Here is a 20385-nt window from a genome sequence, read left to right on the forward strand (position 1 = left end):
TATAATGCATAGCATTATACATGTATGCAAGGAGATGTGCTTTGCATTATGGGATATTAGGCAAGTGATGTGACGTCATTAACTTCTTTATACGAGTTGTCCCAGTCCTGAAAATAGTTCAGGCACAAACTTATTTGCTTACACTTGGATAAAGAATTAAACCAAGTATATAGTTTGTTTTAATTCTTTAATTCTTGGCATCTTTAATGGTATTATCTTTTATGGACAGCATGGATTTGCTAAGAGGAGGTCATGTTTTAGTAATCTACTTATTTATTACAATAAAGTGACTGCTTCCTTGGACAGAGGAAAAGGATACACAGTAATATACTTGGATTTCGCAAAGGCTTTTGATAGAGTACCTCATGATAGGTTGACAGAAACTAGAGCAGATGGGGTTGGATATTAGATTGGTGCATTGGATTGGAGACTGGCTATCTGATAGGTATCAGAAAGTTGTGTATGGGGGAGTAATATCCAGGAAGAGAAAAGTCACTAGTGGTGAGCCTCATGGATCTGTTTTAGGGGCCATTGCTGTTCAACTTTGTATGTTAATGATATTGGTAAAGGTTTGGATGGGGAATATTCAGTTGTTTGCACATGATACAAAGTTTGGATGAACTATGAAGAGTAGAGAAGATGTTGTGGCCCTACAAGAAGACTTTGATAAATTGAGTGAATGAGCACAGAAATACAAGTTCAATGTTGCAAAATGTAAGGTTTTAAAATTTGGAAAACAAAGATGGGATGTAGAATTTATGCTTGGTGGGGATATATTGTTGGAGGTGGAGGAAATAACGGAGTTTGGAGTGATAGTGGATAAGGATCTGAAATTTAGGGGACACATTGCCAAACTTGTGAGGACAGCACAAAGAATTCTGGGAATGATGCAAAGGACATTGTCTGACTTGTAGAATTAGGAGATTCTTGTTCCATTGTATAAAGCTTTGATTAGGCCACATGGACTACTGAGCCCAGATTTGGTCACCTGGTTTTCAAAAGGATGAAGAGATGTTGGATAGGGTCCAGAGGCAACTAACTATTTCTGATCTCTGGAATGTCAAATATGACGAAAAGTTTTATCCAGGCCCTAAAATATGCCAGCTAAAGAGTGCATCTGTTACTCCTAAATTCAGCTGCACTTCAAATAGAAGTTTAATGAAGCAATCTCTTTAATTCTTGAATTGTTTTCCTGGAAAAAACTGTAGAATTCCTGTTTACAACTAAGCTGACTTGGACAATAAATCCTCAATTTCAATACTTCAGCATTTAACGTTTAATACTTTCTAGAAAAATGACATTAAATGTTCCTTTCTGCTTTGTGATTCACAATTTTTTCCTCTTCTTATTCAAAGGATTTCCAAATAAAAATTATCAAACATTTAAAAATTTACTTCTATAATTTACTTCTCAAAAACAGGAAGAAAAGTATTACTGATTTTATTTAAAAACTTCATGCATATAAAGTTCCAAAGCTCCTTTAATTTCTTTTGATCTGTTATCTGGTTACATTTGTAAAGCAACAGCTGAAACATTTGAACATCTTTCATTCTTTAGGAAAGATTAATACTAATGGATATTTCTACTAACTTGTTCCAAAAATTCTTCCTCTCTCTCTCTCTCTCTCTCTTTTTCTGTCAGCTCTTCCAGCTGTTTACTAGTTACTGTACTCTTTGTCTTCATAAATGTTCCAGTACGCATTTAATTTTTGGCTTCATTTGTGATGTGAGAATAGAAGCCACTATTGCATGTTGTCCTCACAGCATTTTGCTTGAAAGCGACAAAATTTCATACTTTCAATTAAATGATTTTTTTAACTTATGTGTTTTAAACATATCTAAACATTAAACTACGATACTTATTCTGGATAGACTAACTTACAGTCAAGTGAATATTCCACTGCATTTACATTATTAACATATGAAAGCAATATATAAACAATGCACAACTATATACACAAAAAAAAAAGTTATAATTAATTTGAACTTTTCTCACTATATTTCACACTGATATAAGAAACTGGTAAGTATAAAAAGAAAATTTAAATTTATGCTAAATTAAATTAAAATACCATAGGACATTTGTACGCATATACTGATTTTCCACAATGGTCCACGCAAAGAATAAAAGAACATACAAAGTGTTCATTAATCACAAAACTTGCAAGTTTTGAAATGTGGTCTCATTTCTCTTTTCTAGTTATCCACTGAACTCTGCAATTTACATTTCATCCTCTCCCTGTAACCAAAATTCTTACAATACTGCCTAGTCACTCATCTCTGAATCCTCTCTACAGTTTCTGCATTAAACTGTAACCGATGTAACCATATCTGTACACATTAGTTCATGTGCGGGTGTAACTAAATCCCCACATAAACTTCAAGCCTATGTAAGCATCATCCTCAACTCCTAAATCTCATCAATTGTCTGAAACACAGTTCCGCTGCTACAGTTAACAACCCTATGCCTTTGTCCACCAAAGTACAACATCTTTACTTATTAATAGTGTTTCTGTAGTATACTTGGAAGAACAGTACATGTATCCTTCACTAAAAAGGATACATCTTACTGAAATTGAAGGAGAATTTTTTTTCTCATTCTTGCTACTCACCACAAAAATATATTTATGCCCTCCCATAATGAGTCCTGTGACCACACAAGTAAGTATAACAATAATAATAATATTTAAACTGCAATCCATTCACTTGACTAAGCTAAAACTATGTAAATCTTCTTGAAGGAACTTTTTCTTATACTTTATAGCTCACTTCAAATTTGCATCATCAGCAAACAAGTGAATAGTCCCAGTCATTTCACATGAAATATTGTTAACCTCTAAGTTGAACATCAGGGGGCACAAGAGTTATCTCCACTGGTTACCTTCTTTTCTGGGATAGAGTTCCTCATACACATCTTCCTCGTATCATTCCCAATCTCCAATCCATCTAACACAACTATTATGCCATTTCCCATGGTCTGTTCACCAAGTTGGTGAACCTATCTAAGGTCATTATGTACTTCAAGAATATAACCATGTATGAACCTCTCTTATAGAGCACTTTTATCATACATTAAATCATAAAATGCAAGTAGATTGCTAAATCAACTGCTAACAAAGCCACTTCTTACCCTCATGTGTTGTAAAGAATCCTATGTCCATTAAACCCAATCCTGTATGCTATTACTAACCATTCTCTCCAATATCTTAACTGCTAAGGCAGTTATGTAGAATGGTTTATAAATGGAAACCTATGTCCCAGTACCATTTTCATGCATGCAGTTGCAGCACTGTTTTGCCACCTTCCACATGTTGGGATTTTCCTATTACACAGTGCATATTAATCAAAAGATTCACAGACACAGCCAACTCTTTTGTACATTCCTTAAAAAAACACAATCATATGTCATCCACTCTAACAGCCTTATTAACATTTATATTAACATAATTATTATTTTTCAGGAGGCATCTTAAACAACACAAAGTCTGTCATACCATTCCTTAAACTCATTCACTGATTGTGATCTCATTACCCCATCAGCCAATACATTCCATGGTCCAACATCCTCCATGCCAAAATTCCACTTCTCAGCCTCTTACTCACCACTATCATTCTGTTTGCTTGCTTTCTAGATGAGTAATAATTTTCACCAGTATAAATATTATACTGATATTATACAGGCAAAGTGTTCATTAAATAATTTCACTACATCTTTAATTGTGGTCACTTATACTATTTTTGTCCTCCATTTTGACTCTTCTTAATTACTCTTGCTTTTTTATATAATATTTCACCAATTGGTGAAAGTGACCATGAGGTGATTACTTGGGTGGTTGCCAGCAGTGCAAGGACCCCTGTGAAAAAAGGGTATATGTGGAACTATAAGGGGGGTGATTATGAAGAACTCAGGAGACAGCTTGCAGGTGTAGCATGGAATGAGGAGTTAGCTGGAAAAGAGATCAATGCAGCTTGGGGGATTTTCAAAAAATATTTGTGGATGCGATGTCTAAATGTATACCACGGGTGAGAAGGTTAAATAAGTTAGGTGTGAGATGGATGAATAAAGAGATTAAGCATGCAATACAGAGAAAAAGGGCATTGTGGAGGCAGCATAAGAGAAGTGGAAGTAACCAATTTCATGAGTTCTACAAAGACCAGGCAAGGAGAGTGACTTGGTTGGTGAGAGTAGCTAAAGAGAGGTATGAACAGCAGTTAGCTAATGAAGCTAAAAAGAATCCTAGGGAGTTCTTTCGATATGTAGCCAGCAAAAGAAAGAATGATTATGGAAGGATGACATTGATTGGAGGAAATGGTATAAAGACAGCTGTTGCAGAATGTGTGGTGGAGATACTTAATGAGCAGTTCATAAAGATCTTTCAATCTTGTGAATGTTACTTCATGGAGAGATTAAGAGCAGTTGATGATGGGGAGGAGAGACTGACTGTAAGTGAGCAAGAGGTGTTTGGGGAGTTGAGTAAACTAGATGTAAATAAGGCTGTGGGACTTGATAATATATCACCACGTATTCTGAAGGAATGTGCCAGAGTGTTGACACCTGCCTTGACATATTTTTTTAATACGAGTCTTGCACTTGGTCAAGTCCCTAAAGAGTGGAAGTAGGGCAAGATTGTGCCACTTCATAAAGGAGGTGATCGAACTCAAGCATCAAACTATAGGCCTATCTGTGTGTCAGGTGTTGTGGTTAAGTTGTTGGAGAAGCTTGTGAGAACTAGGATCCAGAGTTGGGTTGACAACAATGGTATAATCTTTGATGGGCAGCATGGATTTGCTAAAGGGAGGTCGTGTTTTAGTAATCTACTTACTTATTACAATAAAGTGACTGCTTCCTTGGACAGAGGAGAAGGATACACAGTAATATACTTGGATTTTGCAAAAGCTTTTGATAGAGTACCTCATGATAAGTTGACAGTCAAACTAGAGCAGATGGGGTTGGATATTAGATTAGTGCATTGGATTGGAGACTGGCTATCTGATAGGTATCAACAAGTTGTGTATGGGGGTGCAATATCCAGGAAAAGGAAAGTCACTAGTGGAGTGCCTCAGGGATCTGTTTTAGGGCCATTACTATTTAACTTGTATATTAATGATATTGGCGAAGATTTGGATGGAGATATTCAGTTGTTTGCAGATGATGCAAAGTTGGGACGAACCATAAAGAGTAGTGAAAATGTTGTGGCCTTGCAAGAAGACTTGAATAAATTGAGTGATTGGTCAAGCAAATGGGGATGCGAGTTCAATGTTGCAAAATGTAAGGTTTTAAAATTTGGAAAACAAAGATGGGATGCAGAATTTATGCTTGGTGAGAATATATTGTTGGAAGTAGAGGAAATAAGAGATCTGGGAGTGATAGTGGATAAGGATCTAAAATTTAGGGGACACATCGCCAAAATTGTGAAGACAACACAAAGACTTCTGGGAATGATGAGGAAGACACTGACGTGTAGAAGTAGGGAGATTCTTGTTCCATTGTATAAGGCTTTGATTAGGCCACACATGGACTATTGTGCCCAGATTTGGTCACCTGGTTTTCAGAAGGATGAAGAGATGTTGGAAAGGGTGCAAAGGCGACTGACTAAGGTAGTTTCTGACCTCTGGAACGTCGAGTATGAGGAAAGATTGAAAAGATGTAATTTGCAGAGTCTAGTGGAGAGAAGGAAGAGGGGAGATATGATAGAGACCTACAAGTTGGTAAGGGGTTGTTATAGGATCAATGGTGGAGAAGTTCTACAGAGAATAGTGGGAGATCAGGGGAGAACCAGAGGTCATATCTGGAAACTGTATAAAGAGGGTGTGAGTAGGGGAGTGAGAGGCAGGTTTTTTTCGTGCAGAGTTGTGAATGATTGGAATGCCTTACCTGAGAGTGTGGTGTCTGCAAAGAGTTTGAGTGTGTTTAAGACCCGGTATGATGAGATGTGTGTGAGATAAAAGGACCTCCTTGATGAGTCTTTGACTCCATGAGGTCTTGTTTTAATAATAATAATAATAATAATAATAATAATAATATATATAATTAAGGCTACATAACACGAATTTTATTTTGGCATGAGATGGTCTCCTCTAATATTGCACTTTACATTTTTTCATCATATTGGTATTATTATTATTATTCCAAGGCCCCATGGAGTCAAAGACTCATCATGGGAAGCCCCCCCCCCCTTGGTCATACACGCATCTCATTGCACCATGCCTTAAATATATTCAAATTCTCTGCAGACTCCAGACTCTCAGGCAATGCATTCTAATCATTCACAACTCTCCATGCAAAACACCTGCTTCTCACTCCCTTGCTTACACACTCCTTATACAGCTTCAGGGATGACCATGACCTCTTATTCCCTCCCCATCTCCCACATTTTCTGAAAAACCTCTTCAACATTCATCTTATAACAATCCCTTACCAACTTATATGTCTCTGTCATATCATCCCTCTTCTTCTTATCCACTAGACCAGCGTTTCTCAAACTTCAGATATCCGCATACCCCTTCTTAAATTGTCATTATTACCAAGTATCCCCTTATTAAAATAATAATAATAAATAAATAAATAAAGTATATCTCATTGTAAATGTCTATTTTATTTGAATTTATATGTTCATGTAAACAAAAAATATGATTTATATTTAATAGAACAAAATTTGGAATAGGTTTCTCTTTTCATTTCCCATCCACGAAAATCCACATTTGAAGTAATTCATATCATACTTATGAAGATTTTTCATCTTCTTCCTAGTTGGTTCTCTAGAGATGTCAGATGACACACCCTTATCAGTTTCATTTGATCCAGATACAAAATCAACTTACAGCTACTTGTATCTGCTATATCATTGTGCGTTTTATAAATCTAGTCTTTAATCAGTAATCCATACTTAAGAATTTGAAAGCTAAAAAAATTATCATATTCACTTGAATATAACTCCACTTTTTTTCCAAAATTAAAGCTAAAAAATCATGGTGAGAGATATATGCTGGAATTTTTGGAAACTAAATTTTTCAGAAAAAAACAAGAAGCTCCTGTTCACTATCACTACTTTTGGAATCGAGAACAGTTTCCTTGTGTGCACCGTCAAAGTCATCTGCCCAAATAGTTTCATCTTCTTTCCCATTATTTCAAGCAAAAATTACTAATTTACAAGACTTGAGCTATGTAATGAACAATCCTTCACAAATGACTAATGAGAAGTAAAAGCATAACGCAAAACAGACAGCAATTGTATGCTAGTAGAAATAAAACAACTATGAAGAAGTGCATATGATTGGTGCAGTATTAACAAAAAATCACACAAACCAAAGACAAAGGCAAGCTAACAGTTCAGTTGAAATGCTAATTCTCTTCAACCAAATTTCATAATATATGAAATACATTCACTATATATATCTTAGTTTTAACACGTTCACTATGGGGCGGTGTCAAGCAAAACCATATGTAGCACTGACAACATGGTTTTGCTTGAGTCTATATACCAGTTTCTGTTGGAGGGGGAGATGTGATACATTAGTTAGTGCCGTTTTTTTCCCAGTTGTCTCTAATTGCACTATTTGTTGAGAAATATATTACACAATCTGCAAATGTCTCTGTACCTTATTGATACAATAAAACTACTTCTTTTTCTTGCGTCTTCAGTATAGTGATGCTGTTGGGGAGAGCATGTTGTTTACCAGGGAGCGAGTTACTATCGCAAGGACGTGAACGTCGTGGCGATAGTAACTTACAATTTCATTAGGAGAATTCATACATAATATAAAGTGGAGACCAAAGATTAAGCTAAACAGTCAACTAATTACATTTAATGAAAATCCCAAATACCTTGGAGTTACTCTGGATCCACTAATACTCTGGATCCACTGGATCCACAATGTTGCAGTCAGAGCAAAAAGAAGACTGAATATCATGAACAGTATCTCAGGTAAAGAGTGGGGGAGCCGATGCTAAAACCTTAAAAGCACATATACCTCTTTACACAGATTCCTTAGCAGCCCTTCAGGCTATTAAGAACTACTACACTAGCCATCAAGAAATACTTAGAGACATAGCAAAATACATAAACAAACTACATAAGGATTCCAAAATAATCTTCTAGTGGATCCCATCTCATGTGGGATTAAAAGGAAACGAAACTGCAGATGAAGTAGCAAAAAGCCGCAACATCAAGTGATACCACAGATTTCAATCTTTTTAAAACCACCCAAAAAGAAAACATAAAAAGAACAATTCTTCAGGACATGACTCGCCACTGGTACTCAGCAGAAAATCCAGGAGCTACCATCAACTCCAAGTTTAATAGCAAGGCCACTGCCATGATCTCTTGCTTCAAGACCGGCCACACAAGACCAATCAAATTTAGGAATGGCATAAAAGTCTTCCCCACCTGCAAAATCTGTAACATTGAGGAAGCATCACCAGTGCATTTGCTAAACTGTATGAATATTTCCAAATGTGAACTCTATATATAATAACCCAGAAAAGGTGCTGTATAAAATACATGAACTTGACCTCTATGATCTGGTGTAATAATACCATGGGATAATCAAAAATAAAAATAAAATAAAAAATACATAATATATAATTTATTGAGAAATATATACGTTTAAAATAATTCTTTTTTTCAGAATAATGATGCCATGCGTTAATGATGCATAGCCGAAAATTTCCACATACCCCCCTGAAGACCTTTTGCATACCCTCAGGGGTATGCGTGCCACACTTTGAGAAACACTGCACTAGACTCTTCATCTTCTCAACCTTTCTTCATACTCAACATTCCAGAGACCAGAAACCTTAGTCAGTTGCCTCTGGACTATTTCTAAATATCTCTTCATCCTTTTGAAAACCATATGACCAAATCTTTGCAAAGTAGTCCATTATTATTTTTACGGCTATCTATTTTTGCCTGTTTTTGTTTAGGAGTGTCCCTTATTTTAAAAACATTGGCTTTTTACTCAAGAATTCTTAGGGCATTATAGGTGTATTCTAAAGATAAATATATGCAGACTAGTAGAGGAAGAAATTTTGTACATACCTTGTTTGGATGTCAGGTTGTCTTTGTTCTGCATACTTCTGCTGTTAGGCTGTTAAAAGGGGAGGGAGAGTTAATGAAACGTGGGGGGGGGTTGAGAAGCAAGGTGGGAAATTAATTTGAAAACCTGGGTTTTTTTTAAAATAATATATATACATATATATATATTATTATATTTAAGAGTGCTTCTTTGGGGTAGGGGAAGGGTTTTATGGGAAACAGGGGCAGGGGAGAGCATTAACGGGGTGTGAGTCATTTCGATCGTGCTATCGTCATCGGAACACTTTGGGATAAGTGTAGGGCTATGTCATGTCGGCTTGGTGTTTCTGCCTTTGAGGTGCTTGTGTTATTGCCTATCGGTCGGAGTCGTGACCTAATTTTTATGTTGTGGAGCTTCCAACACTCGGAGATTAAGTAGGATCGGTGGACGTTGATTGAGTTTTTGTCACATTTTATGGCCACTGTTTCCGATATTCTAAGCATTGTTTCGTTGTCTTGTTTGTCTATTATTATGGCCTTGTCAATTTGCGGGGTATGTTTCTGTTCAAGCATGTGAACTGTTATTTCTGTCTTCCCTGTACTCTGTATTCTATTTTTCTTTTTTGATGTTGCGTTTTTTTGTGTTTAAATGTTCTGAATTAGGGATGTTATAGTCACGGAAGTGTGCATGTAGTCTAGCCCATAAAGACCTGATGGTAGAACCTGTGTAGCTGATATCACAGTCTTTTTGGCAAGGAAATTTGTAGACTACATTGTGGTATTCTAATATTTCTTTGTGTGTGAGAGATTTAGTGGGTTTTAGGAGAGTTGCTAACTTTTGGTTCGTGGTGAATACTAGCTTATAATCTGGCTTTGTATGTGTATGGCAGTTTGATGACCTTTTGTGTTAGGAAGGTTGTTTTGGTTGTTGGGTTGTTTTGATGGGTTTTTGCTTAATTTATTAGTTGTGTGGGATAGTTGCGATTTTTAAAAATCTCTGTTAAATTCTTTAATTTAGTGTTGAGATAATTACGGTTAGTTGAGAATTTGTAAGCATTTATAAATTGTCATAGGATGACCAATTTTTTAACCGAATATTAATGGTATGAACTGAAATGGAGGTGGTTTCCGATATGCGTGGGTTTGTGGTATATTTTCATGGCTATTTTGTTGTTAATTCTGATTAATGTCAGGTTTAAGAAATTGATGGATTTGTTCTGTTCGGTTTCTATGGTGAATTTTAGTCAGTTGCTGTAATTGTTAAGGGATGCTTGTGGTGGTGGTGATGTGTGTTGGTTCTCCAATGCAGTCCATTGGTTCTCTAAAGTAGTCCATATTTGGCCTAATCAAGACCTAATACAATGGAACCAAATATCCTTCTTCTACAAGTCACTCTCCTCTGCATCATTACCATAATTCATTGTGTTGTCCTCACAACTTCGGCAATGTGTCCTCTAAATTTTAGATTCTTATCCACCCCGAGATCTTTGATTTTCTCCACTTCCAACAATATATCCCCACCAAGAGTAAATTCTATATCCCATCTTTTTTCTTCAAATTTTAAAACCTTACATTTTTCAACATAGAACTAATATCCCCCATTCCAGTGCCCATTCACTTAGTCTATTCAAGATTTCTTGTAAGGCTACAACATCTGCTCTACTCCTCATAGTTCTTCACAACTTTGCATTATTTGCAAACAAATGAATATCCCCATTCAAATCCTCCCAGTATCATATGTCACTTTTGCAATATTTCTCACTTTTTTTTTTTATCACTGCATTTTATACTACTAATGCAGACAACCATCTTCAACTATCTTATAGCATCTCCATAACAGCTTTTTTTTTCCCACACTGCTTTCCTAATTTCACAGTTCATCTATTTAACTCCTACTTTATATATTTGTCTAATCATTTATATCTATCTCAATGGCTTTAACAGGCCTTTAAGGCCCACAACCCTTCAAGCATGCTTGGATTTCGTAACCGAAATACGAGGATCCAATGCCTCAAAGTATTCCTGGCTGTATCCCTGTGTGTTCACGGGGCCGGTTTGCCTGCTTGCAGGATGAAAAACGCCAGATAAACTGGCAGAAAAAAAATCTTTGCTGTCCATGCCCAAGACCGGCAAACTTGGCTGGCTAACTTGGAGAAAGATCCTTCAGCTCCTCACGTCATCGACGGGAATTGAACCTAGGACACTCCTTCCCCATGCATATGGTTGCGAAGCGGAAAGCCACTAGGCTAACCGTGCAGACAACTGTGTAATGCTTAGGTAAGATGTATTGTAACAAATTTCATCTTCTATTAACCTGCAGCCTCCGTAGCTCCTCATCATCCCATGATGCTGATGTTAGTTGACTAGAGAGCTTCCCATTATCACCCACCTTACAAGGTGGAACTACAGTTCCACATATACTGCATCCATGCAAAAAAACTCTCTTGACACCAACTGTAACTTACATGTACTTGACCACTCCCCAAGTCAGAATTCTATGGTTACTCTCACCAATAAGCAGTAGTGTTAATATCCCATTCGTATCTTCTTGTAAGGTTATAACAAAATCCAAACTCTAAATCCTCATGTTACTTCCATCACATGCTATCTATGGTAGTTATCTCTCAATAGTTCTAGACATTTGCTTTCTTTGTTTCCATTATCTCCTCCTTCCAATCCACATTCCTATAATTAAAATCCCCATAGGAACACTCCTCTTTTATTTTCCAAACTAGTCTTAAGTATTTCACAAACATTACCTTCTGCATTCTGAGCCACTTCTACATGCATCTCATGAATGTTAAATACATCTCACCCTCTCTACTACTACTCAATTCTACCACGATAACATTACTGCCATCAATGCCATCTACCGTCCATCATCACCACCATTAAATGTATTTTTTGTCTGTAAATTGCACGTATTCTGAAGGCAGATTTGTCTGTATGCAGGATGAAAAACTCTGCTACTTCCATATGAGATTGGCTTACTCACCTTCAATTGAAAAAGCCCATATAAGGATTCCTCTCGTCATGATGAGAATTGAACTCAGGTCTTTTCCAATTGAATGGGCATAATGTTCATCATATAATATATACTGCTCTATTTATTTCAACCACTCATGAAAAAACCTCAACTGCCATTTTCCACCCCTTAGCAGACATAATTCCTCTACAACGATGAAGAATATTTCCTTTTTATACTGCCTATTTTATGATATGATATGCTATGACACATATTATTATTATTATTAAACAAGACCTCATGGAGTCAAAGACTCATCTAGGAGGTCCTTTTATCTCACACACATCTCATCATACCGGGTCTTAAACACATTCAAACTCCCTGCAGACACCACACTCTCAGGCAAGGCATTCCAATCATTCACAACTCTGCACGAAAAAAACCTGCCTCTCACTCCCCTACTCACACCCTCTTTATACAGTTTCCAGGGATGACCTCTGGTTCTCCCCTGATCTCCTACTATTCTCTGTAGAACTTCTCCACCATTGATCCTATAACAACCCCTTACCAACTTGTAGGTCTCTATCATATCTCCCCTCTTCCTTCTCTCCACTAGACTCTGCAAATTACATCTTTTCAATCTTTCCTCATACTCGACATTCCAGAGGTCAGAAACTACCTTAGTCAGTCACCTTTGGACCCTTTCCAACATCTCTTCATCCTTCTGAAAACCAGGTGACCAAATCTGGGCACAATAGTCCATGTGTGGCCTAATCAAAGCCTTATACAATGGAACAAGAATCTCATTACTTCTACACGTCAGTGTCCTCCTCATCATTCCCAGAAGTCTTTGTGTTGTCTTCACAATTTTGGCGATGTGTCCCCTAAATTTTAGATCCTTATCCACTATCACTCCCAGATCTCTCATTTCCTCTACTTCCAACAATATATTCTCACCAGGCATAAATTCTGCATCCCATCTTTGTTTTCCAAATTTTAAAACCTTACATTTTGCAACATTGAACTCACATCCCCATTTGCTTGCCCAATCACTCAATTTATTCAAGTCTTCTTGCAAGGCCACAACATTTTCACTACTCTTTATGGTTCGTCACAACTTTGCATCATCTGCAAACAACTGAATATCTCCATCCAAATCTTTGCCAATATCATTAATATACAAGTTAAATAGTAATGGCCCTAAAACAGATCCCTGAGGCACTCCACTAGTGACTTTCCTTTTCCTGGATATTGCATCCCCATACACAACGTGTTGATACCTATCAGATAGCCAGTCTCCAATCCAATGCACTAATCTAATATCCAACCCCATCTGCTCTAGTTTGACTGTCAACTTATCATGAGGTACTCTATCAAAAGCTTTTGTGAAATCCAAGTATATTACTGTGTATCCTTCTCCTCTGTCCAAGGAAGTAGTCACTTTATTGTAATAAGTAAGTAGATTACTAAAACACGACCTCCCTTTAGCAAATCCATGCTGTCCATCAAAGATTATACCATTGGTGTCAACCCTATTCTTGATCCTAGTTCTCACAAGCTTCTCCAACAACTTAACCACAACACCTGACACACAGATAGGCCTAAAGTTTGATGCTTGAGTTCGATCACCTCCTTTATGAAGTGGCACAATCTTGCCCTCCTTCCACTCTTTAGGGACTTGACCAAGTGCAAGACTCGTATTAAAAAAATATGTCAAGGCAGGTGTCAACTCTCTGGCACATTCCTTCAGAATACGTGGTGATATATTATCAAGTCCCACAGCCTTATTTACATCTAGTTTACTCAACTCCCCAAACACCTCTTGCTCACTTACAGTCAGTCTCTCCTCCCCATCATCAACTGCTCTTAATCTCTCCATGAAGTCACATTCACAAGATTGAAAGATCTTTATGAACTGCTCATTAAGTATCTCCACCACACATTCTGCAACAGCTGTCTTTATACCATTTCCTCCAATCAATGTCATCCTTCCATAATCATTCTTTCTTTTGCTGGCTACATATCGAAAGAACTCCCTAGGATTCTTTTTAGCTTCATTAGCTAACTGCTGTTCATACCTCTCTTTAGCTACTCTCACCAACCAAGTCACCCTCCTTGCCTGGTCTTTGTAGACCTCATGAAATTGGTTACTTCCACTTCTCTTATGCTGCCTCCACAATGCCCTTTTTCTCTGCATTGCATGCTTAATCTCTTTATTCATCCATCTCACACCTACCTTATTTAACCTTCTCACCCGTGGCATACATTTAGACATTGCATCCACTAAATATTTTTTGAAAATCCCCCAAGCTGCATTGATCTCTTTTCCAGCTAATTCCTCATTCCATGCTACACCTGCAAGCTGTCTCTTGAGCTCTTCATAATCACCCCCCTTGTAGTTCCACATATACCCTATTTTCACAGGGGTCCTTGCACTGCTGGCAACCACCCAAGTAATCACCTCATGGTCACTTTTACCAATTAGTGGATGATTTGATACCTCATTGATAATTACATCCTCCGATGAGATGACCAAATCCAAGACCCTTAATCCTCTTGTGCCCTCTGTTACATACTGTCTGAGGTAGTTATCCCTCAAAAACTCAAGAAACTCATTTTCTTTAATTCCAGTGGCTATCTCTTCATTCCAGTCTATATTGCCATAATTAAAATCACCCATAATGATCACCCTTTTCTTATTTGCTTTGCTTATTTGACTATAGATTTCACTATCACCACCATCCACATTACCATGTCTATAACAACATCCCACCAAGTATTTGATTCTATTCACCTCTATCTCACACCATACTGCCTCAAAACCACTGGCCCCATTTCCCTCTTGCATCTCTACCTTGTATGGACATAACTCTTTCTCTATCATCAATAGCACTCCCCCTCCCTTTTTACCCCTTCTATCCTCACGAAACACATCATACCTTTCCATCTCTATTCCTGTCAGGATGTCATCCTCATCTAACCATGTCTCACTTATTCCGACAATATCTGGGTGCACAGACGCAATTAGTGCAACCATTTCATCTCTCTTGTTTCTTATACTTCTAGCATTGGTATACAAACACAACAACTCATTTCTGGATCTACAGCTAGTTCCACTGATACCACTCACTCGATGTGATCTCTCCCTGCTGAACTGGGGCCATTTCCCTTTCTGCTTCTTCATTTTAGAACCCTTTGCATTTCCATCTGTTTCCTTTTGATCCCTGATCATCCCATTACTTTCCTGCCTACACATGCTCTCACCTCCTCTTGGAGCATCCACCTTTCTCACGCTGTGTATCCCTGTCCACCCTGAGCCTCACCGTTTCCCTGCTCCTCTTGCACACCCATTCTCTCATTTTCTATACTCATACCACTCACTTCCCCATTCATTTCCACTTCTTCAATCTCTCCTGTCTTACTCTCCTGCTCTTCCACATCACTCCCCTCTCAATCTGATTCATTCTCTCTATTCACTTCTCCACTTTCCAGCAGCAGTCTCTCCAAGTGACTCACACCATTACCACTCAAATGCAGTCCATTGCTCCCATACAGCTCACTTCGTCCCTCAAACTCATTCCACACATTAATAAACTGTACTCCCATCTCCTCACACATTTCAGCCAGAATATCATTCATAATCCTTGCTCTCCGCCTCATTTCACCACAATCATACCTAGGCAACACACTGACCACCCTTCCTGTCACACTATTCTCCTTTATCTTTCCAAGCAGTCTCCTGACATTCATTTTGACATGCTCTTTGTTCTCTCTCAAATCATTTGTACCAATTAATACAATTAACTCTTTTGCTCGTTCCCGCCTCATATTCAATGCCTCAATCACTCTACTCATTTTACCACCTGGAAAACATACCTTGTGCATTTTATCCTCTAGCACACCTTTAATAATGGAGTCGCCATACAACGCCACTCGCTCATCTTTTGTTAACTCTTTCATGCCATCATGACTTATTTTAATAGTTTTGACCTGAATTCTCTTAATTTCATTCCGCATCCATTTCATTTCTTGCTTCATCCAATCCAATTCACCTTCCGAACCTCGCGACACATTCACTCTATCATTAAATCTTTCTAACTTTCTAACTCTCGATCCCCTCTTCTCACTTTCCCTCTCATTCATCCTTCTTTGTTTCCGTACTTTCGGTCCAACATACGTCCAACTTTCACTATCATTCTTCTCACTTTCACTCTCACATATCTTTCTTTGTTTCCGTACTTTCGGACTAACATGCGTCCAACTTTTGCTATCGTTCTTCTCACTTTTACTGTCATTCATCTTTCTTTGGTTCAGTACTTTCGTTCCAACATGCGTCCAACTTTCGCCATCAGTCATTCTTTTTTCGCTATCATTCATTCTTTCGATTTTTTTTACTTGCGATTTCTGCATCACGCCATTTCTACTTTCATTCGTTCTCTCAATTTCGTTTCTTTCCGCCTCACTTTCGTCCCTTTTAACATCCGTTACGGTTGTCAAATCGCTCTTTTTCTTTTTTCCTGATTTTTTAACATTTTTTCACCTGTCTTACTCACCATCCTTCTCTTTCAAACGTGCACTTGCGACACAATCGGTACTAGCACTTTCTGTCATCAACTTCATATTCGCATTCATCAATTCCTCGTTCAGGTCACATTTCGCACACACCCTTCTTCCATCCGCACTAAACATCCACAAATCATTTATGTAATCGAAGGAATACATATAACAGACCTCGCACTTAACGAACCGACTGAAATCCAAATTAAAATCATGGAATGACAATGCCGCCGCCATTTTTTTTTTTTTTTCTCTTCAGGTTACTAGGTCTAATATTAACGTTTTCGTATTTAGTTTAAGCAAGAAAAAAAACCCCACACTAATAATATCGGTAGCGTACAACGTTTACAGCCGCTCTTACTTAAACAATTACGCATATATACTTAATTATTCCTAGTAAAACTTATCTGAATCAGGAGCTCTTCAAAATATCATATCATGGTCATCATATCATGCTCTGATGACCAAGTTTAGATTATGTTAATTAACCTTGGACATGCTGATTCCACCAATACTACAAAATGTTCCTCTCTTATTTCTAATCTACTTGCTTTAGTATACAAACATAATGGTCATCATCTGAAGTCCCATAAGTCATGTCTGTATCATTATTCCATACTGTTTCACCATTCCATGACCTCACCAACCATTCCTTCCTATTGCTATACTTTTTCAAATGTTGTCACCAATCTTAATTTCTTTTTTTCTTTTTTTTTTTGAGGCTATTACACCAACACCATCTCTCTCTCTCTCTCTCTCTCAACTCTAGTTGCTTGACGACTCTTATTTCCCTGTTCCTTTAGTCTCCTCCATTTACTCACTCTCATGCATTATATCACTCTGCTCTACCACAGTCACTCTCTTACCCTTGTATAAACCTTCTGACTGTCCTTCCAGAACCTGCTCCTGACATCTCTCTCTCTCTCTCTCTCTGATCTTTTGCCATACTCACTTTATTCATCTCCCCCTCAGCTCTCTCTTTCTCTCTCTCTGCCTCCCTCCTAGTTATTTGCAGTGATGCAATTTGTAAAACTTCTTTTTTTGTATAAAATGAACCATAAACTTTGTGATTAAGAATGTACAGACTATTCTTTTTTTTTATTAATTCTAGATATATAAATATACTATTCCAAATAATAAGTTAAATCAGAGCTTACCTATCATCCAGTAAGAAATAGCTATAAAAAGTATAGGTTCAAAGATGAAACTTGGAATCTAGGATATGATCAGTCAAATAAATAAGGATTAGAATTCTGAAGATATTTGATATTAATGCCATTAATTAAATATTTTTGATTGAAATTGGTATTCACTATACAATGGGTCTTTACAAAGTTCTGGAAAATCCCCTATAGACTGAGCCACAATCATTTTTGCCCGTCAGCGTATAGAGTATCAGGGAGTGTACATAACAACATTAATACAACTCAACTACTTTGCTCTACTTATTCATCAACATGCACACCATCTATAGCTAACATGAATAATGTTGACTATTTGTTGCAATAAGGCATTTAATTTAATAATTTTTCTCTTGTGTATTGGTGAGTTGTATTCCATGAATTTTTTATACACAAAAGACTGTAAACCATTAACACATTAGTATTACATAATCTAAAAAAACTGCTCTAAAGACATTCACAAACATTCATATCCATGATGGGATTTAAATCCACAGCCTGTAAGCTGGAGAGTGGATACACTAACCACTTAGCTAGCCAAGCCAGAAAGTGTTATACTGTTTATCACTTACAAGTTGAATTTGGGAAATGTATCAAAACCATAGTTACTATTGATCTTATTCAAAAGTAAAGCCTCTGTTGGTTGATTTCCTAAAAAAAGTTCTTTGTGTTGAAAAGACTTGGGTTTGAATACCATCTAGGACATGAAGAACTTTTTTCAGGAGCTTTAAATTGAAAGTGAGAAGTGAGTTAGCCAAATCTCATATGGAGGTGGCAGGGTTTTCTCTTCCAAAAACGTTTTTTTTTTTTTTTTTGGTCCTGCAACCAGACAAACCAACCAGGAGCATACACAGAATTTACAGGCAGAAATGCATTGCAACTAATATAGTTCGCCCACCGATTTGAGGTCCCTCGACACTTCTGCGCATCTCAGAAAAAGAAGAATCCATTCCGATAATAGGGTAATCAGTCCGTATAGTGGGATGAGTTGTTTATTATTACCGGTCGGAAAATTAACTTCTCTTTTATGATTATTGTAGTTAACTATGTTGCTTGTATAACAGTTGGAAAATTTTACCTATAAAGCACGTGATTTCACGTGTTGGCGACCAATTCGGACGTCCTTCATTTTTTTCTCCCCTTCAGCATGAATCGACTATTCTTGGAAAGACGCGAAGCAGGGACCTGGAAACGGTGGGCGAACTATAGTATTATATTGGTTTCATAAGATAGTGCTCTACCTCTCTACCTGTCTTTATGGGCCTTGAAGTTATTGTATCATCATCATCATGTGCCAAATAAATAAAAAAAAGTGGAAAACAAAACTCGAAGGTGATTTGGCCAGTATGTCCAAATAGCATATTGTAATGAAACCATGGCTAATGTCAAGTAAATGATTAAGGAGGACAGATGACTGTAGTTGAAATAGTATTAGGAGCATAAAATTAGCTTCTTGGCATGGGCAAGATAGATTTCTGTCAGATGGGTCCTACAACTCCTGAGACAAGAAAGACAAGAAAGTTGGACTATGGAAACTTGTTGCAACTACCTAGCATTCTAAGAATGACATGGTGATAGGTTCTGGTATCAAATCATCACTATACATGAAATATGGATATTCTGTTTCATTGTTTCAACTTGCAGGCCTGGTTAGCATATGTGTTTAGTGAGTGTCTTTAAATGCTAGATGAAATTGATTAACATGAGATTATCAATTATTTAAATTAAGGGGATATTTAATCCCACATTATTTCAAAGCCGAATAAGAAACTCTAAGATAGAAATCAAAGAGTTTCATGCCGAATATAGAATGTGAAGCCTTTTGGCTCTTTATTTCATTAATTTATTCATGCACCTTTTTGACAACTCATACTGTAAAGTATTAAAGCTATTATCACTACAATCTTGGTATTATTTGGTCTACCTATTCACTGATGAGACCTCAATAAAGGTTGAAACCAGTCTGGGTTTCTCCCTTAATGTAAAACAACATACATCTCCTAGGGGATGTGTTTTACATTAGGGCGAATACTAAGAACAGTGATTGTAGCTTTATACACCTTTACTGCGAGTTGCCCGGCATTGTACTACCAGGTGTTTGCTTACGTTTGGACTCACCGAACTTTTATAGTTCGCTATATTCGGCATGGAACTCTTTGATTTCTATCTTAGTGTTTCTTATTCGGCTTTGAAATAATGTGGGATTAAATATCCCCTTAATTAAGATAATTTTTACATCACCGAAGTGAAGCCTTTTGGCTCTTTATTTCATTAATGAGATTATTGATGTGCTGGTTGGTGGATTCTGTGACATAAAAATGTTCCGTGTTTTGTCTCTAGAGCAGGCTTTCTGAATTATTTAACTTTGCCTGCCCACAGTACTAATACCAGTGTATGGTGTGTTGGATTCATAAATAAAATAAATAAAAATAAATAAAATTAAAATTAAATCTGGAGGTAACAAAATGCTCAAAGAAGAGATGTCCCTGCAAACCTAAAGGCATTCAGTAATCAGTCAGTTGGAAAGTTATGTTCCCAGTATGTTGAAATTGCAATGAAATGAACTCACTAGACTATCTGTCAAAAAAAAAAAAAGACAACCAATTAATTCTGCATATTATTCATAGTTTTTAAAGGACTTCTAAACAAATCTCTAAGCAAAATATGAC

General features: G+C 37.1%; 1 protein-coding gene across 1 annotated transcript in view; it reads right to left on the reverse strand.

The window, feature by feature from the left end:
• Positions 1 to 20385, reverse strand: part of LOC150108685 (protein scarlet-like) — a 243350-nt gene that overhangs the window by 129373 nt on the left and 93592 nt on the right. Inside the window, exon 6 of the mRNA XM_090390507.1 lies at positions 17693 to 17750. Coding sequence (XP_090246633.1) covers positions 17693 to 17750 — 58 coding nt within the window. The remainder of the gene's footprint in view (positions 1 to 17692; positions 17751 to 20385) is intronic.

This window comes from Typopeltis vanoorti, chromosome 3 (assembly GCF_054136105.1).
Source record: "Typopeltis vanoorti isolate ZY-2024b chromosome 3, IOZ_Tvanoo_1.0, whole genome shotgun sequence".
NCBI lineage: Eukaryota > Metazoa > Arthropoda > Arachnida > Uropygi > Thelyphonidae > Typopeltis > Typopeltis vanoorti.